Here is a 22,618-nt window from a genome sequence, read left to right on the forward strand (position 1 = left end):
TGAGAAAGATTAGTCAGGAGCTGTACCGTGCACTGACTAGAGCTTGTGATAGGGAGGGCAGCCTGCCCCAAAGAGTGACCAGGTTTGTAAAGCTAAGGCCTTGTGACCATTTGTCTGCCTTTCTGAAATTCAGAAGGGCAAGTAAAGTGCCTGACCCTTTGTGACTTAAATTTCTAAAGAAAGCATCTGTTGTTGAGTGAATTTGTTGCTTTAGCCAGTTTTGTTTTCATCTGGGGAAAAAAAATCAAGTCAAAATGCAGAGCATGCTCTGGCCAGCTTAGAGCTGTTCCTGTGCTACTTCTGTGATGGCAATGCCCAGTACAAGTGCCCTGTTGCGTGCATCTATATGTGGTGTGCACCCACATCATGGATTATAAAAAGAAATGTGACTGGTCAGGCACACCTCTGACATCAGAAGTGACCAATGTACCATTAAAAAGGCTGACATGGTATCTTCACTTAAAGATATTCCATAGTCTTTCTGCTGCATCTTAATGTTTAGAAATCTAACCCAAATGGCTAGAAACCGTGACTACACATGGTTGAAACCATGGCTATGTATGCAGTTTCTGACACTGGTTTCAGTAGGGTAGGGTGGTGCTGCAGCTTCAGTGTCCAAAGACATCAACGAGAAGGGAGGAAAAAAATTTCTGAAAGTGTGGGAGAAATAGATTAATCTCAAATACTTTTATAAACATTTAATCCAGATCACTTTTATAGGTGAGGGTATGAGAAGAAAAGGTAAAAGAAAATCTGAAATTTAGAATAGCAGTTTAGTTAAAAGCATTATTATAGAGAGATAGTTACAACTCATTGAAAATATACTTGAATGAGATTTCTTTTTCTGATGAAAATTATGCTTTTTTGATTTCTGTATTTCAGACAGTGCTAACCCTGGTTGGTGTTTCCACTTAGCTCTCATTAACTTGGATTTAACAGTGAGGTGGGCAGGACCTAAGAGAACAGGGACCCCAACTGAAAGAATAAATAGCCATGCAGTAAGCTTTGTAGTTAAGAACTTTACATTGTATTGTATTGGAACAAGTTCTGCAATAGCCATAAATCTTATTTTCATTCATAAAGGCAACTAATTACAATGGTAATGCACTCTAGAAGGGATGCTGTCTTTTTAAACATGGTGTTTCAAAAAGATTTTATTACTGTTGTTGTTATTATTAAAGAACATGCCCCATGCTTCTTTCTTAAATTTTTCTTTTCTGGGAGAGACCCAAAATGTGGTTTTTTGTTTCTCTTCATAAGCATAATGAAATCTCACTTTCCAATAAATATACTTTTTTTCCTCCTTAGAAAAAGTAATAAAAAGCACATTGTTGGACAGTTTGTTTCCTACTCTACTGTAGTGCCGATGGCTGGGGCTCTTTTGTTTTGTTTTAATATAAACAGCACCTGCTGATAGCCTTTGTTTATAAAGGTTTAAAAATATAAAGGAGTCTTTATTGTTTAAAGCTTCAATGCTACTGGTTTGAATTGCTTCACTGTCAAGGCTTCTGCATTTTTTGAGAAGGCAAATGACCAAAGTCCCTTATTGAACAGTAGAAGAATGAGGCATGGATATCTAGGTGGCCTGGGAGGATTTTCTGCAACTGGCCATCTGTTGATTGGATAGCTATTGGAAGACAGACACTGGGGCAGCCAGAGACTAAGTCACTCTGTTCAGTATGGATATCCATGGTGGTAACTTCCGTGGTGACGGTAGTCATCTTGGTAGCCTTCCTGGTAGCCCTGGTGGTAGCTGTGGTAGCCATACCCACCATACTCATCATCGGGGCATTGCATGCCCAGCGACTGCTGGATTGTCATTTCCTGGCGCCGGAGCTGCATGGAATCAATCAGGTCATACACAATTGCCATAGACCACATGGGAGAAGGATACCAGGATTTGACGTTGCCATCTTTCCCCACAAGAAGCATGGAGAAATATTCCGGACTAATTTGGAAATAATTCCGAATGTCTTTCACCAAATTAGGTGGGATGTCTTCTCGGTCTACAGTTGAGCTTCCTAGAAAGTGATCACATAAAATCAGTATTAATGTTTTGTTTAAGCAATGATGATGGTTTCTAGGTTAAAAAAAATAGCAACAGGAGATAGGATATAGCCCAAGAGACAATATAAGCTTCTTGTCATTTTAAAGTTCAGATCCATTTCCTGGATAATTTCTGAAATGAAATTATTGTGAACTAAGGATGTATTTTTAACAGCTTTTTTAATTTTAGTAAACTTGTCCTTATTCCCCATCCTGAAGCTACTGAAGCGTGCTACATCTTTTTGTCACCCAAAATCCATTGATTTCTTTGATGTATTTTCAGCTTGGGTCACCAGTTTATGTATTGCAGAAGGCATATGTGGAAAACAGTAACAGTGAAAGAAATTAAAAGAATTGAGGTGTGATAGAAGAATTGCAGGATATAGAACCTAGAGAGTCTCACTCTTGAACTGTCATGATATGTGAGGTATGGGATGTGGTAGATGTAATTTCCTTTTCAATGTATATGTTCTAGGGTAAATCTGGTGCACTCCAGGCTTTTAAGTGTGACATCTGTGTTGGACAAATGGGTAGAAAGTGTAAGGCAGTAAGTAAACTAAGATCAGTGGGCACATATATACATAGCTGGCTTGGCAACAGGACTCTTACACGGTGGCACCCTACCTTACAGACTTGAGGTTCTCTGAAAGAGGTCAGCAAGGTTAAGGGTGGCCTCGCTGACAAAGGCTATGTGAATTTTCAGAAGGCTTCAAAAGGTCCTTTGATAGCATGGTTGAAGCAGAAGCAAGGTGGGAGAGAATGTCAGTGTTACTTCAGGGATGGATAATGGATTAAATGTTCACCTTTTTCCCCACACAAGAAATAAGAGGAATCGAACAAAGGTATAGGGGCCAAATAAAAGGTACCTCTATAGAAGTTCTCACAGTAGAACATGTGCTAGAAGTCAACATCAATTCAAGGGGAGATTAGACAAAGATCTGTTGATCTTAACAAATAGGAGCTATAAACAAAGTCATGAAGCCACCAGTGAAAAATCAGTGGAGGCTGTAAGAGTGTTGATGGAAGAAGTCTGACATCAGCTTCCTCTGTTTATTTTTTCCTCATACATGAAGTTAATGTTTCTGTGCTATAGAAGGACTAGAATGCTTTCATGCACAGAGTAAATAAGCTGCTTTCTGTCTTTGCTCCTCCACTGATAGAGGCAGTTGTTTGGATTAGGTAGCTGAGGAACCCACAGCATCTGACAGTGAGACTCTCTTAAGGATACACCTGGAAGAGCCTGCTGGGATGCAAGTGGAATAGTAAAGAAAGCTTATAAGATGGGTAAAGACTTTTTAACAGGGTCCAGAGACAGAACAAGGGCTATTAATTTTACACAGAAACAGGGTAAATTTAAATTAGATATAAGGAAGAGGTGCTTTAGGATATGGGTGGTGTGACCCAGGAGCAGGTTGCCCATATGGATGCACTGTCTCTGGAAGTGTTCAAGGATAGGTTAAATGGGGCTCTGAGCAACCTGATAAAGTGAAAGATGTCTCAGCCCATGGCAGGGGCTTGGAACTAGATAATCTTTAAGAGATCCTATTCACTCTAAGCCATTCTGTGAATATAAATGAGGGATCCATAGAGGAGAGTCTGTGAGTGTGTGTTCTTTTAGCCCTGCAAACTCTTGAGCATGTAAAAAGGCACAGATATCCCTTTGATAGCAAGGCTGGCAGAAGAGTGTCTTGGGGACTATAAGTTTAAGCAGGAAATCAAAATGTGAGATGAACTTTAGATATTTGTCCTTTTCTTTCCTGAAGAACCCATAAAATATTCAGCGCAGAAATACCAAGAAAGCTTTTTGTTTGTTTTTGTCTAATTTCTTAAAAGAAACAAAAGAGGAAAACTCATCCCTCTAAAGAAATTACAGTGAAGAAGTACTCAGCCCTGTATAATGCCCTTCATGGGTAGTACTGAAGAAACTGGAAACAGTCACCATTAATTGGATACAGCTCTAAGACACCTCCAATGTCTTCTCCAACTCCCAGTAATTTGAGGATAGTTATGTGGCGCAGACCTGTGGAGGAAATAAAGAAGGTTTTTGGGTCAGACCAGATCTTTGGGCAGATTTCAGTTTAATCAGCCAGGTCTGTGCTTACTACATTAGAGCCCAGTCTCAGCCAGCCCTCCAGGAGAGTTACTGATTTCTATGGCCTCCCTGCCAGTCACGTAATCTGTCCCAAACATAAGGATAAGCTGATGTGTTGAGTAAATGTGGTATCAGTTGCATACAGCTGTTCTTCCAACGTCAAGTAGCATGGTGATGTGGTTCTGTAGCATAGGGATACCAGCATCAGAATTGCCAGTAAATTGCAGAGGCCATTCTCCAACTCCAGAATCTTCCTGCACTGCTTTCTTGACTAGTAAAGCTTTTACATATCATACACACAGCAAAAAATTATTTAGCAGCAACATAACCTATGCCAGTTAAACTCTGAATGACTGCAGGGAATAGCTTATGACAGATACTTACTTCCATTTGTTCTGCACAGAGGCTTGGACTGTTGCCTCTGCTTTGAAGAAAGACCTTAGGGACAGCAGGAACTGTTCATGTAACATGAGTCAGTACAATATACAAAATCTTTGATGTAACTGGTTTTATAACTTGGAGGTAAGATGCTTGGAAACATACCACTTAGTTAAAACACCCATTGACAAGTGCTTTAGAAACTCACTGGATTATGTTCAAGCTACCAAAGGGTGGGGATACTCATCTGTTTTGACTACATTTTATTCTTCAGAAAGCATTTTCAGTGGCCTATGTCACAGTTTACTTTGGTACTTTCTAAATGAGGTGATGCTGATGCTCTGAATGAAAGGCAGGTGATTGTGAATAAACAATAATACTGTGCAGATCTCCCTTCTGGTGCAATTGAATGCATTGAAATAGCAGCTGTTGAAAGGGACCTGTTTCATTCTGTTTAAGGAGTTGAGTCTAGACCCTGTATGGTGTGTGCATTGCTAGGAACTTAAGGAGTACGTCTCTGCACTTCTTGACATGAGGACAGAAGAGTGCCTCTGGGTCTTGCCCTTAGCTGTCTCCTGGAGGAGCCCTTCTCTCTCCACTGACTGTGTAGGTGGATGGGTCTGGGAGGGTCTTTACTGGATTGAATTGGATTCCATTAATATTTTTGCAGATTTTGGCAATGAAGCAGTAAGGAAAAGAAAAAAACCTCTGATGTCCATGAATCTCCTTGATGCCTGCCCCAGTTCTCAGTTGGATTTTAAAGGATCTGCCCTTAACAAAGCATTTTCCTTATATTGTTAAATTGTGCAGTACAAAAAAGCCCCAAAACAACTATTACTCTCCTGAAGTACAAGCCTGAAGAGAAGCTTTGGAGTGCTAACATTTCCTGCTACATTAGTGTAATGTTTCAAAAATTATTCCAGGGAATGCTTCGTTTAGCTGTCTTAGCCACTAGCGTGCTGTACTACCTGCTTAACACAATCTTCCATTTGGATCTGGAGGAAAGCTTTCAGTTTTCAGACTCCTCAGACTGTCCAGATTCAAACTTGACCAAAGGAATCCATCACATCATCAGGAAGGATGTGGTTTGGGGGAGCAAGAATATAATTCCTTCTGACTTACCAAAATTGCAGGCTTGTCCACTGAGAGCAGCAAGCTGCTGGGAATAAGCCCAATCTTCATCACTGGGAGCAGAGATCACCACCAGGCGCCTTCTCCATCGGAACCTAAAAAAGAGCGTGGCCAGGCATGGTCATGACATGTGACTCCAGTCCTCTCAGCATTTCTGTTTTCTGTCGGGTGAGATATGTCAAATCTCTCACAACTTCTGAGTAACAGCGGATAGGAAGTCTTCCCAGTTCTGTCCATCACTGGGAGAGGATAAAGTTTTGTTTTAATTTTATAGCTTGTTTTGAACTTACAGCTCCAAAACTTTCAAAGAAACACCTGCAGGGCTGCTGCTCCACCAAACAAACACTGCAAAGTTTATGATCTTTGCTCAAAGCCTTTCAGTAGTTACAGCAGTACTGAGAAGTGTATATTCAAGAGAGAAGGATTCCTGTGGAATTCCTCACTAGGCATTTAGCTTTCACCTCATTCACCACTGCTGGAACTGCAGAGTTATTTTGCAGTCCAAGGGCTGTCTGAGAACTGGGGTGGATCTTCATTTCAGACATAACTCATACTTCTGTTTAAATAATCACTGACCTCTTTTTTCTTTCCTGCACCACATTTGCACAAAATACCTTCGACATGGCTCTAAATCTGAGCTTGTTTGTCAGTTTGTGGTTGTGTCAGCCTGTGGCTTTATAGGGCATGCATGGGACAATAAAATAAATGTTAGAATATTTCTTTAATAGGGACTCCACCATCTATCCAAGATTTTGCATAAGGATCATATTTCTTTTCTGTCAAGGAAAGGCAGTGCCATAAGGACACTTGAAATTTTTAAAAATTCTAACCTCTAGATGTTTTTAACACTGTTTCAACAACTTGATTTTTAAATATAGGTACTTCTGCACTTAACCTAAATAAATCAGATTTATAGGAATTTGCAAAGCTGCAGAGATATTTTTACAGCAGGAAATGATCTTTTAAATGGATGCAGATGTTACTCTGCTATAATAATAGCCTGCTTTTCTGCTGTACCATGTGAAGATCTCAAAATGAAGGCTAATGCAAATGGTCAATTCTGCTTCACTTAAGAGAAGCTGAAGATAGGGTGGGACTTGCTGAAAGTCAGAGAAGTTGTTAGAAGAGCAGGGCATGCTGATGTCTTTTCTTGTTGATTGATACTGATGTTTGTTTGTTGGAAGTTTTTTGCAGGACAATGGACACATACAACATATGCACCATCCAGCCTTCATAGAAACTGAATAAGGTCACCGTGCCCTTGAAGGACACGAAAGGAGAAGAACATGCTCAAAAGCAGACAGTTCAGGATGCAAAGGCAGACAAGAAAACCGCAGCGAGACACCTGAAGAAGGAAGAATAACTAAAATTAACTGATATATTAAAATGCATGCGTGAAAAGGACTTAACCAATCATGTATTAGCTTGAGGCATGAACAATAGAAAACAGTATAAGTATAGTTTGCTTTTTGTAATAAACTGGCTTCACTTGATCATATGGCGTGATGTCCCATTAATGATCCTCCACAATATTTGTTTACAATTAGAAAAATTAATTCTTGAAAAGCAAACCTCCTCAATTTTCATCTTTTTCAGGAGGAACAGCAAAGAAACTTGACTATGTATTGGTTTCTCTGGGTCTGGATTGAACGCACTTGAGATGGTAGCTCATGTTCGGACTCAGGTGTTTATTATTTCTTATCAGTAAAACAGTCTCACAACCATGAGTTCGGCAGCCTTTCATTAACAGGGCACAAAATGGCTAACAATCTCTTGTTACAAGGTCTTTTAAGACTAAACTATCCAATTAAGAAAGGACGCCTAGATTATTTTCCCTTTTAACCCAATAACTGATCCCTGGGAGCCTGTAATGTGAACTTTTCTGTGCAATTACAAAACACCACTCAAACTCAGGAAGAAGAAGGAAGAAGAAGGTGAAGAAGAAGGAGGAAGAAGGCAAAGAAGAACAACCTGCCTCCACCCTAAAACTTCCATCTTGCTTCATAATTATTTCCATATTCTAAAATCCCAAACTCTAAGTTTTCCACCCTGTGATATTACACACTTCTAATCAATTACACACCTGTAATCCCAGTACTATCAATCAATTTTGGAAGCTTTCTTCACAGCCCCGGGTCAAATGCAGTGCTCTCTTGCAAGTCTGTGCCTTTCACCACAGAAAGTTTAAAATTCTCAGCATCCAGGGTTCCAACAAATGTGCATGTACAGTTAAGTGAATAGGAATGAGGAGCATTAAGAATCACATATGTGAAGAAAAGGAGGGAAACTTTGTGTCATTATTCTACAAATGGGGAACAAAATAATCTTTAATTTTGTATAGAAAAGCATCTGGTTACTTACAAACAGTGAGTGAGAATGTGGCCATTGGATCATATGTTGCCTAGGGAAAAACTGTGAGTCACTTTTAAGATACTTTTTTTTTTTTTTTTTTTTTGAGTTAAACAGAGCTGAAAAGTGTTGAAAGCCATTCAAGGTGTTTATTCCCTGGGCCCAGGAGCACTTGGTGTGCTCATCTGGGACTACATCTTAGAAATTAATTCAGTTGGTCCCTCACAGCTGTTAATTTGCCAACACTAATGTACAGATTTCTGCTTTATTTCTGACATCAGAAGCCATGGATCAATACTCCTGAGAAATCTGCCAGACCCTTCCCTTTGTAGATTCTTTCTTCCTCTTCTATCTGTTTTGTATCCTGTTCTGATGTGTGAGCTCAGAGAGCAGCACAGCCAGCATCTAGATCTTAGAGGAGGACTTACCCCCAAATTTAAGTTTTTCTTCTTTCTGCATGTGGCTTTTAAGCATTACTCAAGCTGGTTCTGGCTCACATGGTCTCCTTTCACACCACGCAAGTTTGTTAAGAACAATATTTGCATTATTACAACTTAGCTCTGCAAGGAGCAGCACCAGGGAGATGATGCCAAGGCTCTTGTTCAACTGGAAAATGACATTGGACAAAGCTGGAATTAATTTTACTGGGAATTTGACCAGTTAATGTGGCTAGAGAAGTCCACCCAATATTTAAACCTTGATGCTTTTTTCACAGACAACTAATACATTCTGTGCAGCCGTAGTTCTGTTCATAGATGCAACGTTCTGTATTTTTTGTGCCCAGTTTCCTAATGTGTGTTTATTGCTAGGGCTGTTTCCAAGCAAAGAAGGATTTGGGGCCTGTCCCTTTCCAGTACACAAGATCTTTCTTGTGCTGATCAGCTGTTTCCAAACTGTGGTTCTTCTTGGTGGTCTCAAGGATGAATCACTGGGTCCTAAACGGGAGGTGGTGAGGTGGGTGGGGTGGATCTTGTTAAAGGTTCTCTTTCTGTTGAAGTGGCCATTGAATTTTAAAACGTTTATGAACCAACAACCTATTCATTTACTTGTTGCTCATTTCCTCCTCACCATAATCCATCATGCTGCCTCACTTATTTTATAAAGCCTATTTTAAAGCTTATTTTTAAAGCTTAGTTTTAAATTAACAGTGTGTTCCCATGGATTCTCATAGTAGGTGAGGAGGATGCAGTGGAAACAGGTAAGGTCTAGAATGATGGAGTAGCCCTAATTTCATGTCAATTATCCTGTGATAATTGAGAGAGGGCTGTAGCTGCACAGATCTTCTGTGGGTCTGAATGCCCACAGTCCAGAAAAATTTATTGCCTGGAATTTAGGTCTCAGAGTAGAGTAATAACACAGCATGTAGGGATTGCATAAACAAAATTATCTTTCTGTAGAAGGTCTCCAACATTTTGCAAAAGACATCTGCAAGACCTTTAATAATATGCATGACTAATACTGGCAAAGATAAACTGTTATGTCAAGCAGGATAAGAAGGAAGTTAGAGAGAATTAATTGCTGATTTGAACTACATGGAAGGGATTAGAATGGGATTAATAAGATTGGGATAGTTGATGATCAAAACACATAAACACTGTGCTTCATACATTCAAAACATTGAGCTAACATCTGTGAATTAATCCTTATTTACTCTTCTAATACAAATCAGTTTTATTATCTCCATGTCAAGATGGGGAAACTGAGGCACTGAAAATCAGTGTCCAAGGAAGATTTAGTTCGTCAGGAAACATGCTTCCTGTTTTTCAGCATTCTGTACAAGACTGCATGCAGCTCTGGCTGCATGTCTATATTTACTTAACATTGTAAATACTGACAAATCTATATTTAAAAATCCCAGAAATAGTTACAGGGGTATTTTTCCAGTAATAATAATTAGTAAATAATTAGTAGAACTAGCAGCAGATAAGAACAGAGGTGATACCTGGATAGGAAGCTCTCAAGGGATTGCTTCTTATCTTCTTTGCAGACAATGCCCTCTTTTTTCTGTCTTTCCATGTCTTTAATTCTTGATTGGAAGGTGTCAATCAAATCAAACACAGACTTCATTGCTATGGGTACTTCATAGTATTGCTGTTAAGAAAAAAACCAAAACAGGTGGGTATGAGGATGCTCATATTAGCAGCATTTCTGCATGTATCACACCACTGTAGGATATTTAGAGATCCAAGTATTCTAATTTGCATGCAGGCAACAAGGCCTAAAACAGATCAGAAACTATGGAAAATAGAGTTGTTTTTGCAGTCAGACTGCCCTTTGGAAGTGGCATATTTTCACTATTTGCCCAAAGTGATAAGGCCAGAACATTGCAGTTATTATATTCTTTTGTAAGGCCATTGAGCTAGAGGATTGTCCTTTTGCAATGTGCTGTCATCCTGTTGAGCAGCCAAACTGTGTGTTTTAGAATGGCAGGTACTACATTAAAACCCTCTCAGGTGTAGGGAGGTTCTGTTCCTCATCATTCCAGCAGAAACACACAATTCCTGAGACCCCCTAAGTGCAGAAAATGAAGATAGCTGTCTAAGTTATGAAAATTTCACTTATTGTTCTTTTGCTTGTCCTCCAGCAATAACCAGATCCTGCATCAGTATCTTACGTGCCTCACATGCAAATAAAGTATAATTTCCTAAATTTTTCAAATTTTCTTTCATATGTCTCCAATGCATTTTCTTTCAAAAGAGCTGAGTTCAGAGTTGAAACACTCACCTTGACCCTCATGTCAGTGTCTGTCAGCACCATGAAGAAATCATTGTAGGTCATCCCATACTCTTTCCTCAACTCACTGATGAGCTGCTGGTCCACAAGATCTTCATCTTCTATCACTCTCATGGGCTTTTCATTATCTTAATGTGAGGCAAAGGAGAAATAAAAATAGTCATGGAATCACACAGCACTCTGTCTTTAATTTTGCCTCAAAAGAAAAGGGAGAATTCATTTCTCAGAAACTCTCTTCCTGCTGCATATTCAATGTATTACAAACCATGTGTGTGAACTTTTCATTCATATGACTTTCAACTGTCTTGTTTTCTATCCCAATAGTCTTTGAAAATCAGTTGATCCTAGGGCTCATTCTCTTCAGTATTTATCCTTTGTATGTTCTTTTGAGAAATCTTGCTTCTTCCTGGAAAGATCTTTGAGATTTTTTCAATATGCTCATATGTGTATATGCATGTACTAATCATTTCACCAGCTCCTGAAATGTAGCCACTTCTGCAGTGGAAAATATAATTTTGACAATGTACACCATGTGCAAATGAAAAGCATAGGTGATTTGGGTCAGTAAAATATAGTTAGGACAGCTTGAGGTAGGCCAGAACAGTAGAGTTAACCTTACCAGTCATAAAAAATTATGTGTAGTGACTATAAGAAACCAGAAACTGTTTAACATGTCTTGAATGCTGCAGTGCTGGCAGTATACATCTCTAGATACCCCACTTTGGCACTCCTTCCTCCTTCTGCTTGCTGATTCTAGAGGCCTGACAGGCAAAAACTTAATTTTGAGTACGACTTGTACCTACTCAGTGGTCCATTCTAAGACAATATTCTGAAACAATGAGAAAAAGACTTCTGAAGACAGAGATTTGAAGACAAGCCTGTGGAGCTACTTAGGTTCCTTACATCCTTTGGGACCAAGGTGCATTGTAGTCAAGGTCTGTAGCATCCAGCTACATCCAGCTGTAGAATCCAGCACAGCCCTATACAACTGCAACAGTGCTGAAACAAGCTTCCATATGCAATTGTAGGCCTGGAAAGCTAAGGACTAAAGGCTAAACCACACACCAAGTTTTGCAGGACACCAAGAGCTCCCTGCAAACACTGCTTGCGTATGCCCTGTGGCACCACTATGAATGTGATCTTCATATCCTCACTTAGAAATCCCAGCCATGGCTTAAGTGACCTGCCTGAAGTCAGAGACACAGCAGGTCATCAAGAAGTGGAATCCAGGGGTGCAACTTTTCAGTCCCTTGCTTGATAATTGTCAGCAAATAGAGATATGATTAACTGATCCAAGTTAAGCACATAACAACAAGAAAGATTTTAGTCATTATACAGCAAAGCATTTAAAATAGTTTTCTAAACATACATGGCTTTTAAGGAGCATACTGATCTGATTCAAATTTTGCAGCAGGTCCATCCTGTGTATACATGGAATGAAACTTCTGAATTAAAATTTTGGGGAAATGTGTGAATTAGAATCTGATCTTTAGGTTTCACACCTTGAAGCCACTGTTACAAAAAAAAAAAAGCCAGCAAATATTAAAATTTGATTATACTTATCATGTTATATATCTAATTTATATGAGTTTTCATTGTTATATGTACCTCAGTTCAAAGTTTTATAGAGAATTAACAAGCAATGCTAGGAGCTTGGATTGGATTGGCTGGATTGCTAGATGTGCTAATTTGTTATCCACTTCAAAATCCTGCCTCAGGTGCTTGATGAGTGAGATTTATGTATTACTAATGGCAAGTATGACCATTAAAACACAGACTAAAATTTCATGTTTAAAAGCCAAGACTATCTCTTTGGCCTAGATGGAGATAGAAATATGCAAAAGTTGTCATTGTGAAATGTGATGGAAAACAGCTAAGATACGGGAGTACCTTAGACCCACTGACCTATGGCACCCTTCTGCTTTAAACTCTAGATATCAACATGAAGTTAACCATTTAGAGTTTCCTTTTGAGGAGATTTTCTTTCAAAACTTACAATGAAAAGAAGAATATTAAATTACAGAGTGATAAACAAAATTCTGTATCAAGGACAAAAATAATGCTACAAAGGCTGACCTGCCTTTCAAACTTGGAAATTATTTCTGTGGAGAAAAAAGAAGAAATTAATCTAATTGTCTCTTTCCTTCCAAGTCACTACTTGTCCCTGACTCCCTCCTCATAAAGGATATTTGGGATCTGCATGAAGATCCACCAGAGCTGAGACTATGCTGCTACCTGCAAAGTCCTTGCTCTCTTTGCTTTTTCTGTGAAAGAATGGAGAAATATTCCTCCATACATCTTTGGCAGCTAGACAGGCTGGGAAGATGATTGATCTTTAGAAACAGTTCCAACGAGCTTACAAAGAAGGCCAGCAGGTTGTTTTAGGAGTACATTGGCCTAATAGATTAAGTACATGCTTTGATTATAGGATGGGTAGCCAGGGGCTGATGTTTAGTTGATTAAAGCCCTGTTTCTCATGGTGAAAAGAGACCACATTTGCTACCTTGGGCTGAAGAGAAGACCTCTGCAGTGACACTCATCTTTTGTGTCATTCCAGTGGGAAAGTGGGAAATATTCTCTGGTATCACTGTGAGCTACACTGACCACTTCTAAATGCATTTGAAATTTCAAGTGAAAAGTCTTTTCTGTTGACTTTTCTGTTCTTCTCTTTTGCATTTCAGTCCCAAGATGCAGCACTCCAAGTAGACCTCATTATGCTGGGGGCTCAAGCTTCTCACTACAGAAACATACTGTGTACAAAATGTTTCTTAGGAGCTTTTGCTGCCTTTGATGCTCAGAGAGTGAGCCTTGAAGAGGCCATACAAACAGGAAGGGTGGAGGAGAAGGGGTGGTAGAACAAAAAGATATTTGTATTATTTATTCGTATTATGTGTATTGCTATAAAGCCCAGGATTTGGTGTTTTGGGCAAAATTGTAAGGTGAATTTCATCTAAGGTTTAACCTACACCCTTCTAAATCTCCTTTTTCCTTCAACAATTTAATTCCTCCTGTGAGAACTCAGATGTTATATACACTTATGTGGTTTGGGGCAAGTTTGGATGTAGGTTAAGTTTGGAACAGGCTGAAAGAGTATGGTCTGTGTCAGAGTGAATATCTGAATACTAGCCAGACTGGAACTAAATATAATCCTAAACAGTCCACTGACAGGCAGATGGATCTAGGTACACAAAAAGTAACCTTGAGTAACCTTGGCCTGATGTGGAAAATCCTATACTGCTCCAGATTTGTCAAGGAGGTGCACAAATGGACAGTCTGACAGGATTTGTGACTCACTGTCACTCAGTGACACAAGGCTAGATCCTGTCTCTCTGAGAGTAGCAGAGGCACAGCTGGAAGCCAGACATGAATCTGTGATCTTCTGGCCATTTATATGCCAGACCTGAAACACCCGCAGCTGGTCAGGCCCTGAGCTTTCTGTTCCATCATGCATCTTTTCCCAAGGTTTGGTAAAACCAGATGAACTTGAGGGGAAAGATGTGGTGGACTTGTAAGCCATATTAGAAGCTTTTCTTCTATTTGGAATATAGAACTGTAGAATATTTGTATTTCTTTGGCTTAATCCAGCAAAGCACTTATGATGGTGTTAACCTTTAGATTCAGACAGAAATGAGATAATTCAAAGATTCAAGAGATACCTAAGCTTAAGTGCTTTGCTGGACTGCAACCTGAAATCTTTGTCCAGCCACTATTGTTGGAAAAGGACAGGTTTTCACTGGCGTTGGTGGGTGCTTCCCCAGGACCTGAATACTGACAGCAGTTGTTTCAAAGCTGGCTAAGAGAGATGGATGCCCAGTGTCACCTGTCCACATAGAAAATCTGAATGTGAAGAAGGTGGCACTAAATATGTCTAAATGAGGTACTTAGATCTCATAGTCTTAGATTTTGACCCAAGCTGGGGTGATTTTTCCTGTTGCTGTCTGTATTGTGCCCATGAGATGGAGAGAAAGTATTAAAAGAAAAAGAACCTAGCTGGAAGTGGTCAATTTTCATGCTGCTGTTGTTCATGGTGCCAAAAATTGTGATGACTGAGATCTTCCTTGTTGCCATCTTGCAGAAGCTCTCCAGATACTCGTCTCGCTGCTGTATGTACATGGTGTTGTCCACCTTGGGGGTTGTGATCAGCTGGTTGGTGGCAGAGACAAAAGAGTTTGTTTAGTATAAGGAATGAAGTGATTGTTTTACTGAAGGAGAACAAGCGGCTGTCTGCAAAGTGGGCTCTCTTTCCCACAAAGCTGTTATTTATTTCTGCTTGTAGTGTGCCTTCATACCCAGGCCTGACCCAAAGACATTCAGCCAGCTACAGGAAAACCTTCAGAAGCAGGTACAGCTGGTTGCACCAGCTCCTCTGCTGCTTCTGCCACAATGCAGGTAGAAGAAATATCACAATATTTTACAGAAAGCCGCATACTCTCCTTTTATCCCTTGCCCTGCCAGGCCCACCAGGTCTCCCTCACAGCCTTCAGTGGCGCTCTGACTCACTCACAGGGCAGCTGCTCTGCCCTCGTCCCATGGTTCAGGCAAAGCTCCCTTGCCTGTTTTGACTGCCGAGGGGTGAGTACAACTAGGGCTACATGAGTACTTATCTAACAGATGGCCATCTAGGAAGACCTTCAGGACTTGCTAAGGCCACTGTGAACTCATGTGAAAATGACTGATTTTGCTTTTCTTTGTTCTAAGCCACTTCGCTCTCTTATAGGACTTTTACTTGCTCAAAGGCACAACTGTGGGCAAAAAGGAAGAGGAACAATTACAACAACAAAAGTATAAAAAGTTCTACATTCTACAGTACTTATTTCAAAGCCTCCTGAGGATTACAAATATTTAGTTTTTAAAAAGTTCAGAGCACTCGACTGAGATCCTTCATCAGTGACTGAAATGAAAATATTCCAGGGAAGAGGTGTGCATAACAACATTCAGTGATCCTATGCAGCAGTTTCCAGCAGAAAATGCCTAGGAATGCTGCAGCTCTAGCAATGTAATCATTCTAACTGGCAGCAGTGAACTGCAATCAAGCACCTGCCACTGATCCCCCAAATACAAAGGGAGCTGGAATACAGACTCAAGTTTTATGATTTAAGGTCACAAATAAACACCAAAATCCTTCAATTACAAATTTATGCTTTAATCTGTAATAGGAGTAATAATTTTTTGGCTGTCTTCTGAAGTTTGTGGGGTCTGAAGGCTAATTTTTACTGTACATTCTTTCTAAATCCAGATCATCAATGTAAAAATATTTCTAGGCTTATAAAATCCGCCTCTCATTTATGCAAAGGCTCCTGGCATGGCTACAGCTTTGGGACATGAAGGTGAATGAGAGTGACAGACAGAAAGAAGATTTGGTTTCAGGGCTACAGCATGTAACACATTGCTTTTAAAATGCATATAAAAAAAAGCTTCAAATAAAAAAAAAGGATTATGAGAAGGGCTTGAGGACTGAGATGAAAAACAGACCATTGATTTGTATTGTCTCCTCCTAGTTTTGGAGATCATAAGCTGGAATGCAGAGTCAAGACTGAATCTGATCTGCTTCATCAAACCTTGTAGAATAAAGCAAATTTCCCACCAAAGTTTTGTGCCAGGTCTGTTTTAACCCAGGCTGTATGTGCACTGTCTCTATCAGTGTTTGCATCACAGAATCACAGGATGGTTTGGGTGAGAAGGGACCTTCAAGATCATCTTGTTCCAACCCTTCTGCCAGGGACAGGGATACCTTCCACTACACCAGGTTGTTCAAAGCCCCATCCAGCCTGATCTTGGACACTTACAGGGATAGAGCATCCACAACTATCACTCTCCCTCTTTTTTATAAGCTCTCTTTAGGTACTGGAAGGCTCCTATAAGGTCCCCCTGGAACTTTTTGCTCTCCAGGGCAAACAATCCTAACTCTTTCACCCTGTTTCCATAGGAGAGGTGCTCCAGTCCTCTGGTTATCTTCCTGTTCCTTGTTTGCACGCATGTGTGCGTGTGTGTGTGTGTGTGTGTGTGTGTGTGTGCATTTGGGCATATATGGAGTGTTACAAATAAACTGTCAGTTAGCATTTCATCACCACAGAGAAATAAACAAAAAGCCCAAACTCACAAGACCAAAATTTCTAAACATTTGTAAGACTGCAACAAAAGCCCCACTTACAGAGAGGTGGGGCTGTTGGACTGAAAACCAACACAGTTTGGTTTTTTTCAGTTTCTGCACCTGGGACCTATATTTGTCATTAATTGAATTTAACCCAGAATACACTTCAAAATTCCAGAAGTTTGAAATTCACACTGAAATCTGAAATTGTTAATGATGTAGAGCTTAAAACCCCATGTCCTTCTTAAAAGATGTTTGGAAAAGGACTGAATCAATGTCCTTGGAAGCCAGTCCAAAAGACAAAAATATAGCAAAGCAATGGGGATGAACTTGGGTAGAGCCATTTCTGCAGCAATGTGGGCTAATTCTCTAGAGAGGGAGTTTAAAGACAGAGTTAATTGTAAGGATTTTTCCCCTAAGGGAACTGAAGAGTTTGATTGGAAGGAATGCAAATAGGCATGTGTGTGGATTCAAAGAAGCTTGAGAAGTTCTTTATTTTCCACATGTGCCATGAGTGGCAACAAGAAAATAAGAGTTCAGCTGCTGCTTTTACTAATAACCAAACCAAACCTATTCTTCAGGGGCTTCAGAGGAAGCATGTTGAGGATGTTATTAGATGCTGGAAAACTGAGGTGCAGCATGGCATAATCATTTGTCTTCAGTGAGTTCTGGCCTGATAACCTGAGATTGTGCAACTCTTTTCTCAGAGATCCAACTGTGAGGTGGCCCAGTATCAGAAGGCTTAAATTTCAGACAATCCTTTAAGTTGCCAGGACTGTGGTGGTGTTATAGATTAGCAGCCTGACATCTGTGAGCTCTACTTTTGGGTCTTTTATTTTCAAGTTTGTTTATATTTGTCCTGATGCTACATATATTCTTGAAAACCACAACATTGAAACCAAATTTCAAGGATCCCAACTTCTACATAGTTTCTCTCTCTGAGCTTTTGTTTTGGCTAAATATTTGTTAACAAGTAACTAACAGGCATTATTTGCAAAATTCAGTCAAGTTCAATTTTTTAAAATATATGGCTTTTTTCCACTTCTAGTGCTAGCTCTGCACATGCCCTACATCTTGAAGAATGGGCATGGGGAGAAGAAAGTTGCCTTGTTTTCAGGCCCATGAATCATCAGCAGAATGATTCATTACATTCCAATGGTTGAAATCTTAACTTGGCATCTTAGCTTGGCACCTTAGCTATTTGTACTGGAATATGGAGCATGAAAGTCAAAGGTGTTTGTAACAATGCCTATTGGACAATAACTGTGAAAGAGACCAGCTTGCAGTAGGGTAATTGCAAGAAACCAGCTCCCACAATAATATTTTTAAAGAACTGTTTTCCAAAGTGTACCCTTCAGGATATGTGTCATCTGCCAGAAAAAACATTTGTACTACAACTAAAACTGTTTCCTGTCCCAGGTGAAGTGGTTTTTATAAGTAGTTGGAAAAACATACAGTGCTATAAAACGTGGAGACAAGTAACTCCAGACCATGCTGAAGTTCTCAAGCTTGAAAACTTACTGGAATGTTACAGCTTAATACAAACAGCAGGAGAAAAACCCAAACCAAAATAAAGTTTGCACAGGATCTGTGAAGATGTCTAGGAGATCTGAATGCCAAATTCCTATCAGATCTTAATCCCAAATTCCCCATCCCTCTGGGCATCTGATCACAAGCCTTTGTGCATATCCTCAGTCAGATGTGCACTAGTATTGCCAAGCCACCTGGCTTGCTTCCAGCTTTAGGACACCAGCACCAATACGAAGCAGGTGTGCAAGCTGGCAGGACAGGCAGAACACTGAAGCGTGGTAACTTTGGCAAGTACCCCAAGGAGACAAATGGATGTAATCCACACTGGAACCTCATTTTATTGATCATAATGATACAGATCCTGACACCTACATATCCACTGGAAGCAAGATAATCTGATGGCTATATGATGGCTCATGGAAGTGGCTGGGAACAGGTTTTATCCTAATCTCTGGATGACTGATTCTTATACTGCATGTAAGATTTCCAGTATGAGGCTGTGAAACCTGTTGAAAACAATCATTTAGGTCTACAAATTTTACCTGTTAAGATAAAGCACCAAAAAAAGAGTGATAAAAACCCCCTATAAGCATATATTTCCACATACTCCTACTATGAGGGAGATAAGACTTTATTTAGGTAATAAAATTCAGATGAATGAATTACTTACAATGAGTCTCCTCTTGCCTTCAAAATATTCCAGGAGGTTAGTTACTGATTTCCTGGGAGGCTGTAGGAAAGTCTTCTTGTTAGACTTGGGAAAATCCTCATTCTCAGTCATGCTTCCCTTCTTCTTCTTACTGCGGTCTTTGTCCTGCTTGCTCTTTTTTTCAGCTTTGACCTTCTTGGACTGCTTCTCACTCTTCTGCTGCTTGTCAGGTCTGTCCTTCTTCTTCTTCTTCTCAGGTTTATCCATTCGGTCATGCTTCTTTGATTCTTTTCCTTTCTTTTGGGGAATATTTCCCACTGCAAACTGTTCCTCTGAATGGGAACTAGCAGGCTTGCTTGAGTCATATTTATCTTCATACTCATTACTGAGTATCTTTTCTTGGGTCTTCTTTTTTGGTGGTTTTGTCTTAGTTGGTTTGTGTTGCCCAGGTGTGACATTCAGGTCCCTGTGGTTAAAGTCCTTTCTGTCAGTTCTGTTATCTTTAAATCTACCCACGTTTGCCTTTGTATAGTGCACTGAGGGAGATGTTGGGCGTTCTGTGAAACTGTCATAGCGGGCAGTCTTGTTTGGTTTCCGTGTGGCTGCCAGTTGTTTCTCTTGGTGGCTGCGCTGCCGGTCCCTGCGGTTTGTTTTCCACACAGGAGAGTAGGAGTCTTCAGAGGCTGTGACTCGTGGTGTGGTGGTATCGGGGGCTACTGGCAGCCTGTGGTACTCTGTGATGGAATGTGACTTCATGGTCCAGGTCCACTGTGTGCTGGGCAGGGGTGTAGTTGTAGACTGTGTAGACTGGCTGGCTGTTGCCACTGCATGGGTGGTGGCACGAGTAGTTGTGGTGGGAGGGAGGGTAGTGGTCCTTACTGTAAGCAGAGGAGTGGCCACTGTTGTTGTCATTGGTTTCCTCACTATTTTGATCCTTGTTTGTTGATGATTGCTCTTCCTTGGATCCTCCTTCCTTGCTGACACCTGGATATGTTCACTGCCATGGGTAGGCTGCATGGTACCCCCATTATTGCCTTCCTCAACCACTTGCCCCTCCACCCCAGCTGCTTTGCATGTCTGGATGAAACCCTTTTGCCTCATCTTCTCAATTTTTCTGATGGGGTTCTGATCAATGACTTCATACATGGCCTCTAGCCTGACTGGATAAGGATACCGTTCCTCCACTTGCAGGGTTTTCTTCAACAGTACCATGCCAAATTTCCCTTTCTCTAGTTTCAGAAAGCTCATGAGCTTAGGGATGAGGGCAGGATCTAGTGGCTGTTCCAGGATTTTTCCTTCATTGGTTATCCTTCTAACTTTTCCCCCTTCTTCCCCGTCCTCATGGAACAACACAATCTGCTGGATGTGCCTCTCAGCCAGTTCACAGTAAACATCATTTTTCAACAGGCTCATCATGAGCCGGTAGTAGCCCTCAGAGGCATGGGGGGCAGAAATAACCCACACACGATTTTTCCCAGCAAAGCTGGCCAGGATATTGGGAGAACTTGATCCTGAAGGGAAATGTACCCCTCGTGACTGGGTGGCAGAGGATACCCCTTCATCCTTAATCATCTTGGACTTGGGGTATTTGGCTGCAGCTGTGAGTCTCTGTACCAATCTCATTCTGGTCCCTGTGCCCCTGGCCTGGGAATGTGCTTCCCCTTGCAGGAGATTGGTGGGTGGCTTTGGAGGTGCTGAAGAATCCCTCTTGGTGACAGGGTGTTGAGGATTTGGGCTTGAATTCCTCAGGGATGCTCCAGACCTTCTCAGGAGGCTGCCTGAAGCCCTGTAAGGCAGGGGCACTTTCCTAACTCCATGGCTCCCCCTTTCCTCTAGCCTCTCTGTCTTCTCAGAGCCACACACTAACCATGCTGCCCACAGCAGGGCTAAGCTGAGAGCTGGCCTCCAGTTCATTGTGCAATCTGTTCAGTGGGGGGAGAAGGAGAAAAATTAGATGTTAATAGTATGATGATATCTTGCACAAGTGATTAAAAATGCAAAGCACAGACTGGCTAAATATGTGATTTATAAGTGCTTGATTACACCTCAGTCCTGCCCTAGTGGCTTTGTAAGTTTTACAGTTATTTTTGGAAAAAACACAGAATGGATCACTTTATGAAAAAAATGAGATCATCCTTCTGTAACACGATACTGTCTATCCAAAAGGACACTGTGATCTGCATCCTTCTCTCTCTCTCACTTTCCCCATTTCTCTCACACCCTCACTATACACACATGCAAAGACACACAGAGAAAGGGTCCCATATAGACAGCAGAAAGACAAGAATTTGACTTGAAACTTACACTCTCAGGGAAGTTCCCCTGCCAGAGACGAGTTCTCACGTCTTTTTCCTTTAAAAGGAGACCAGTGCCATACAGCTTTACTGTTGTTCAGTGATTTATCTTTACGCAGCACAACAGATCGCAGAGCCTGTTGTGTGTCTTATAACTTTCTTCTTCACCTTCTTGACAGGCGGGATGAAGTTAGCGGAAATTTCCTTTGTGATCTCTTCTTCTCCATTTACCTGCAGGTCTGGATTTTTGCTGTACCGGTTACCCACACAGGCAGGGATTTCATTTAAGAAAGGGAACTTCTGGTTTCTCCAAGTCCCTCTCTTTTAAACTTCCCAAACCTCCTCCCCACTCCTTGTTTCCTCAGTCCCGTCTAGCTTCTTTGTTTCCAGAGAGAAAAGCACCAGCACTAATATATTTTCCAGGCTGAAGAAAAACACAGGAATGTGATGCTGGGAAAAAAAAAAAAAAAAAAAGGTCGCTTCCCTTTCCCCTTTCTCCACACTTTGACAAAAGCAAACTGTAAAACACTCGTCTTTTTTTCTTCTTGGCTGGCCGCGGTCCCAGAAATGTCAGGGCAACCCCAGCTCTGCTCCGAACCAGCCTCAGACAACGGCGGCCACTGGAAATGGGAGAAACTTCACTCACGACTTAACAGCTCAGCAGAACCCGCCTCCTCCCTACTCTGACACAGGGAGGGCGGAGGAGGAAGGCTCTGGGGGCTGAAACACTGCACAGCATCACAGCACTTCAGAGAGGGTGACTCCAGCCTTAACTCTTTCCTTCACACATCCCAGCTCTATGGTGTTCTCCGACCGCAGCTTTTTCTTTCCTCCCTCTCACCAAACGGACGCTGTCTGGATAAAAAAGTATGTTTCTCCATTAGTCTCAATAACAGCTCTGGTGTTTAAGAATTATTATTTAAAACCTCATTATTTCTGTCTTGTCTTTCCCCTTTCCTTGTTTTTAATTGTTTTCTGGGAGTTCCTCAGTGAAATTCAATTTTTCTTCACTTTCCAGCCAGTTTCTCTTTCAGGTTCTCATGTATGTCGATATATTCTTTCCTCAAACATCGTATGGGCATGACTGTTTGTTAATTTGTAGTTTTTAAAGAGATCGGGTTGTTTACTATTGTACTAAAATTAGAGTCATATCTATTTCCCGTGAATGTGCACGAGCAGTGGGGAAAAAAAAGAGAAAAGGTACAAAAATACCTGCAGAGACAAGGGTAAAGGCAGGGTCATGTCCTTTGCTCTCCCTTCATGTGTAAATGACACCATTCTATTGAGCTGATGTAAACTGGCTCAGCCCTGCTGGCAACACCTGG

General features: G+C 40.8%; 1 protein-coding gene across 1 annotated transcript; it reads right to left on the bottom strand.

Annotated features, from left to right (window-relative positions):
* Positions 1 to 672: 672 nt before the first annotated feature.
* On the bottom strand, positions 673 to 21,997 carry CCDC80 (coiled-coil domain containing 80). The gene is made up of 8 exons (XM_064410100.1): positions 21,304 to 21,997; positions 19,021 to 20,921; positions 14,716 to 14,872; positions 10,721 to 10,857; positions 9,939 to 10,087; positions 5,639 to 5,742; positions 3,986 to 4,066; positions 673 to 2,021 (listed from the first exon to the last, which is right to left on the bottom strand). Exons 2-8 carry the CDS (start codon positions 20,911 to 20,913, stop codon positions 1,675 to 1,677), a joined length of 2,868 nt encoding a protein of 955 aa, XP_064266170.1. The 5' UTR covers positions 20,914 to 20,921; positions 21,304 to 21,997; the 3' UTR covers positions 673 to 1,674.
* Between the last annotated feature and the right edge of the window lie 621 nt (positions 21,998 to 22,618).

Source organism: Passer domesticus, chromosome 2, assembly GCF_036417665.1.
Source record: "Passer domesticus isolate bPasDom1 chromosome 2, bPasDom1.hap1, whole genome shotgun sequence".
Classification (NCBI taxonomy): domain Eukaryota; kingdom Metazoa; phylum Chordata; class Aves; order Passeriformes; family Passeridae; genus Passer; species Passer domesticus.

What these genes read in the sequence shown, in the direction of transcription:
- CCDC80 (XM_064410100.1), bottom strand. Translation starts at nt 20,913, where the DNA reads ATGAACTGGAGGCCAGCTCTCAGCTTAGCCCTGCTGTGGGCAGCATGG. An exon ending in AATTGACCACTTCCAGCTAG is followed by an intron (nt 10,858 to 14,715) that starts GTTCTTTTTCTT and finishes CCTCACATTAAG; the next exon opens with ATAATGAAAAGCCCATGAGA. An exon ending in CTTGAGAGCTTCCTATCCAG is followed by an intron (nt 5,743 to 9,938) that starts GTATCACCTCTG and finishes GCTCTTTTTTAG; the next exon opens with GTTCCGATGGAGAAGGCGCC.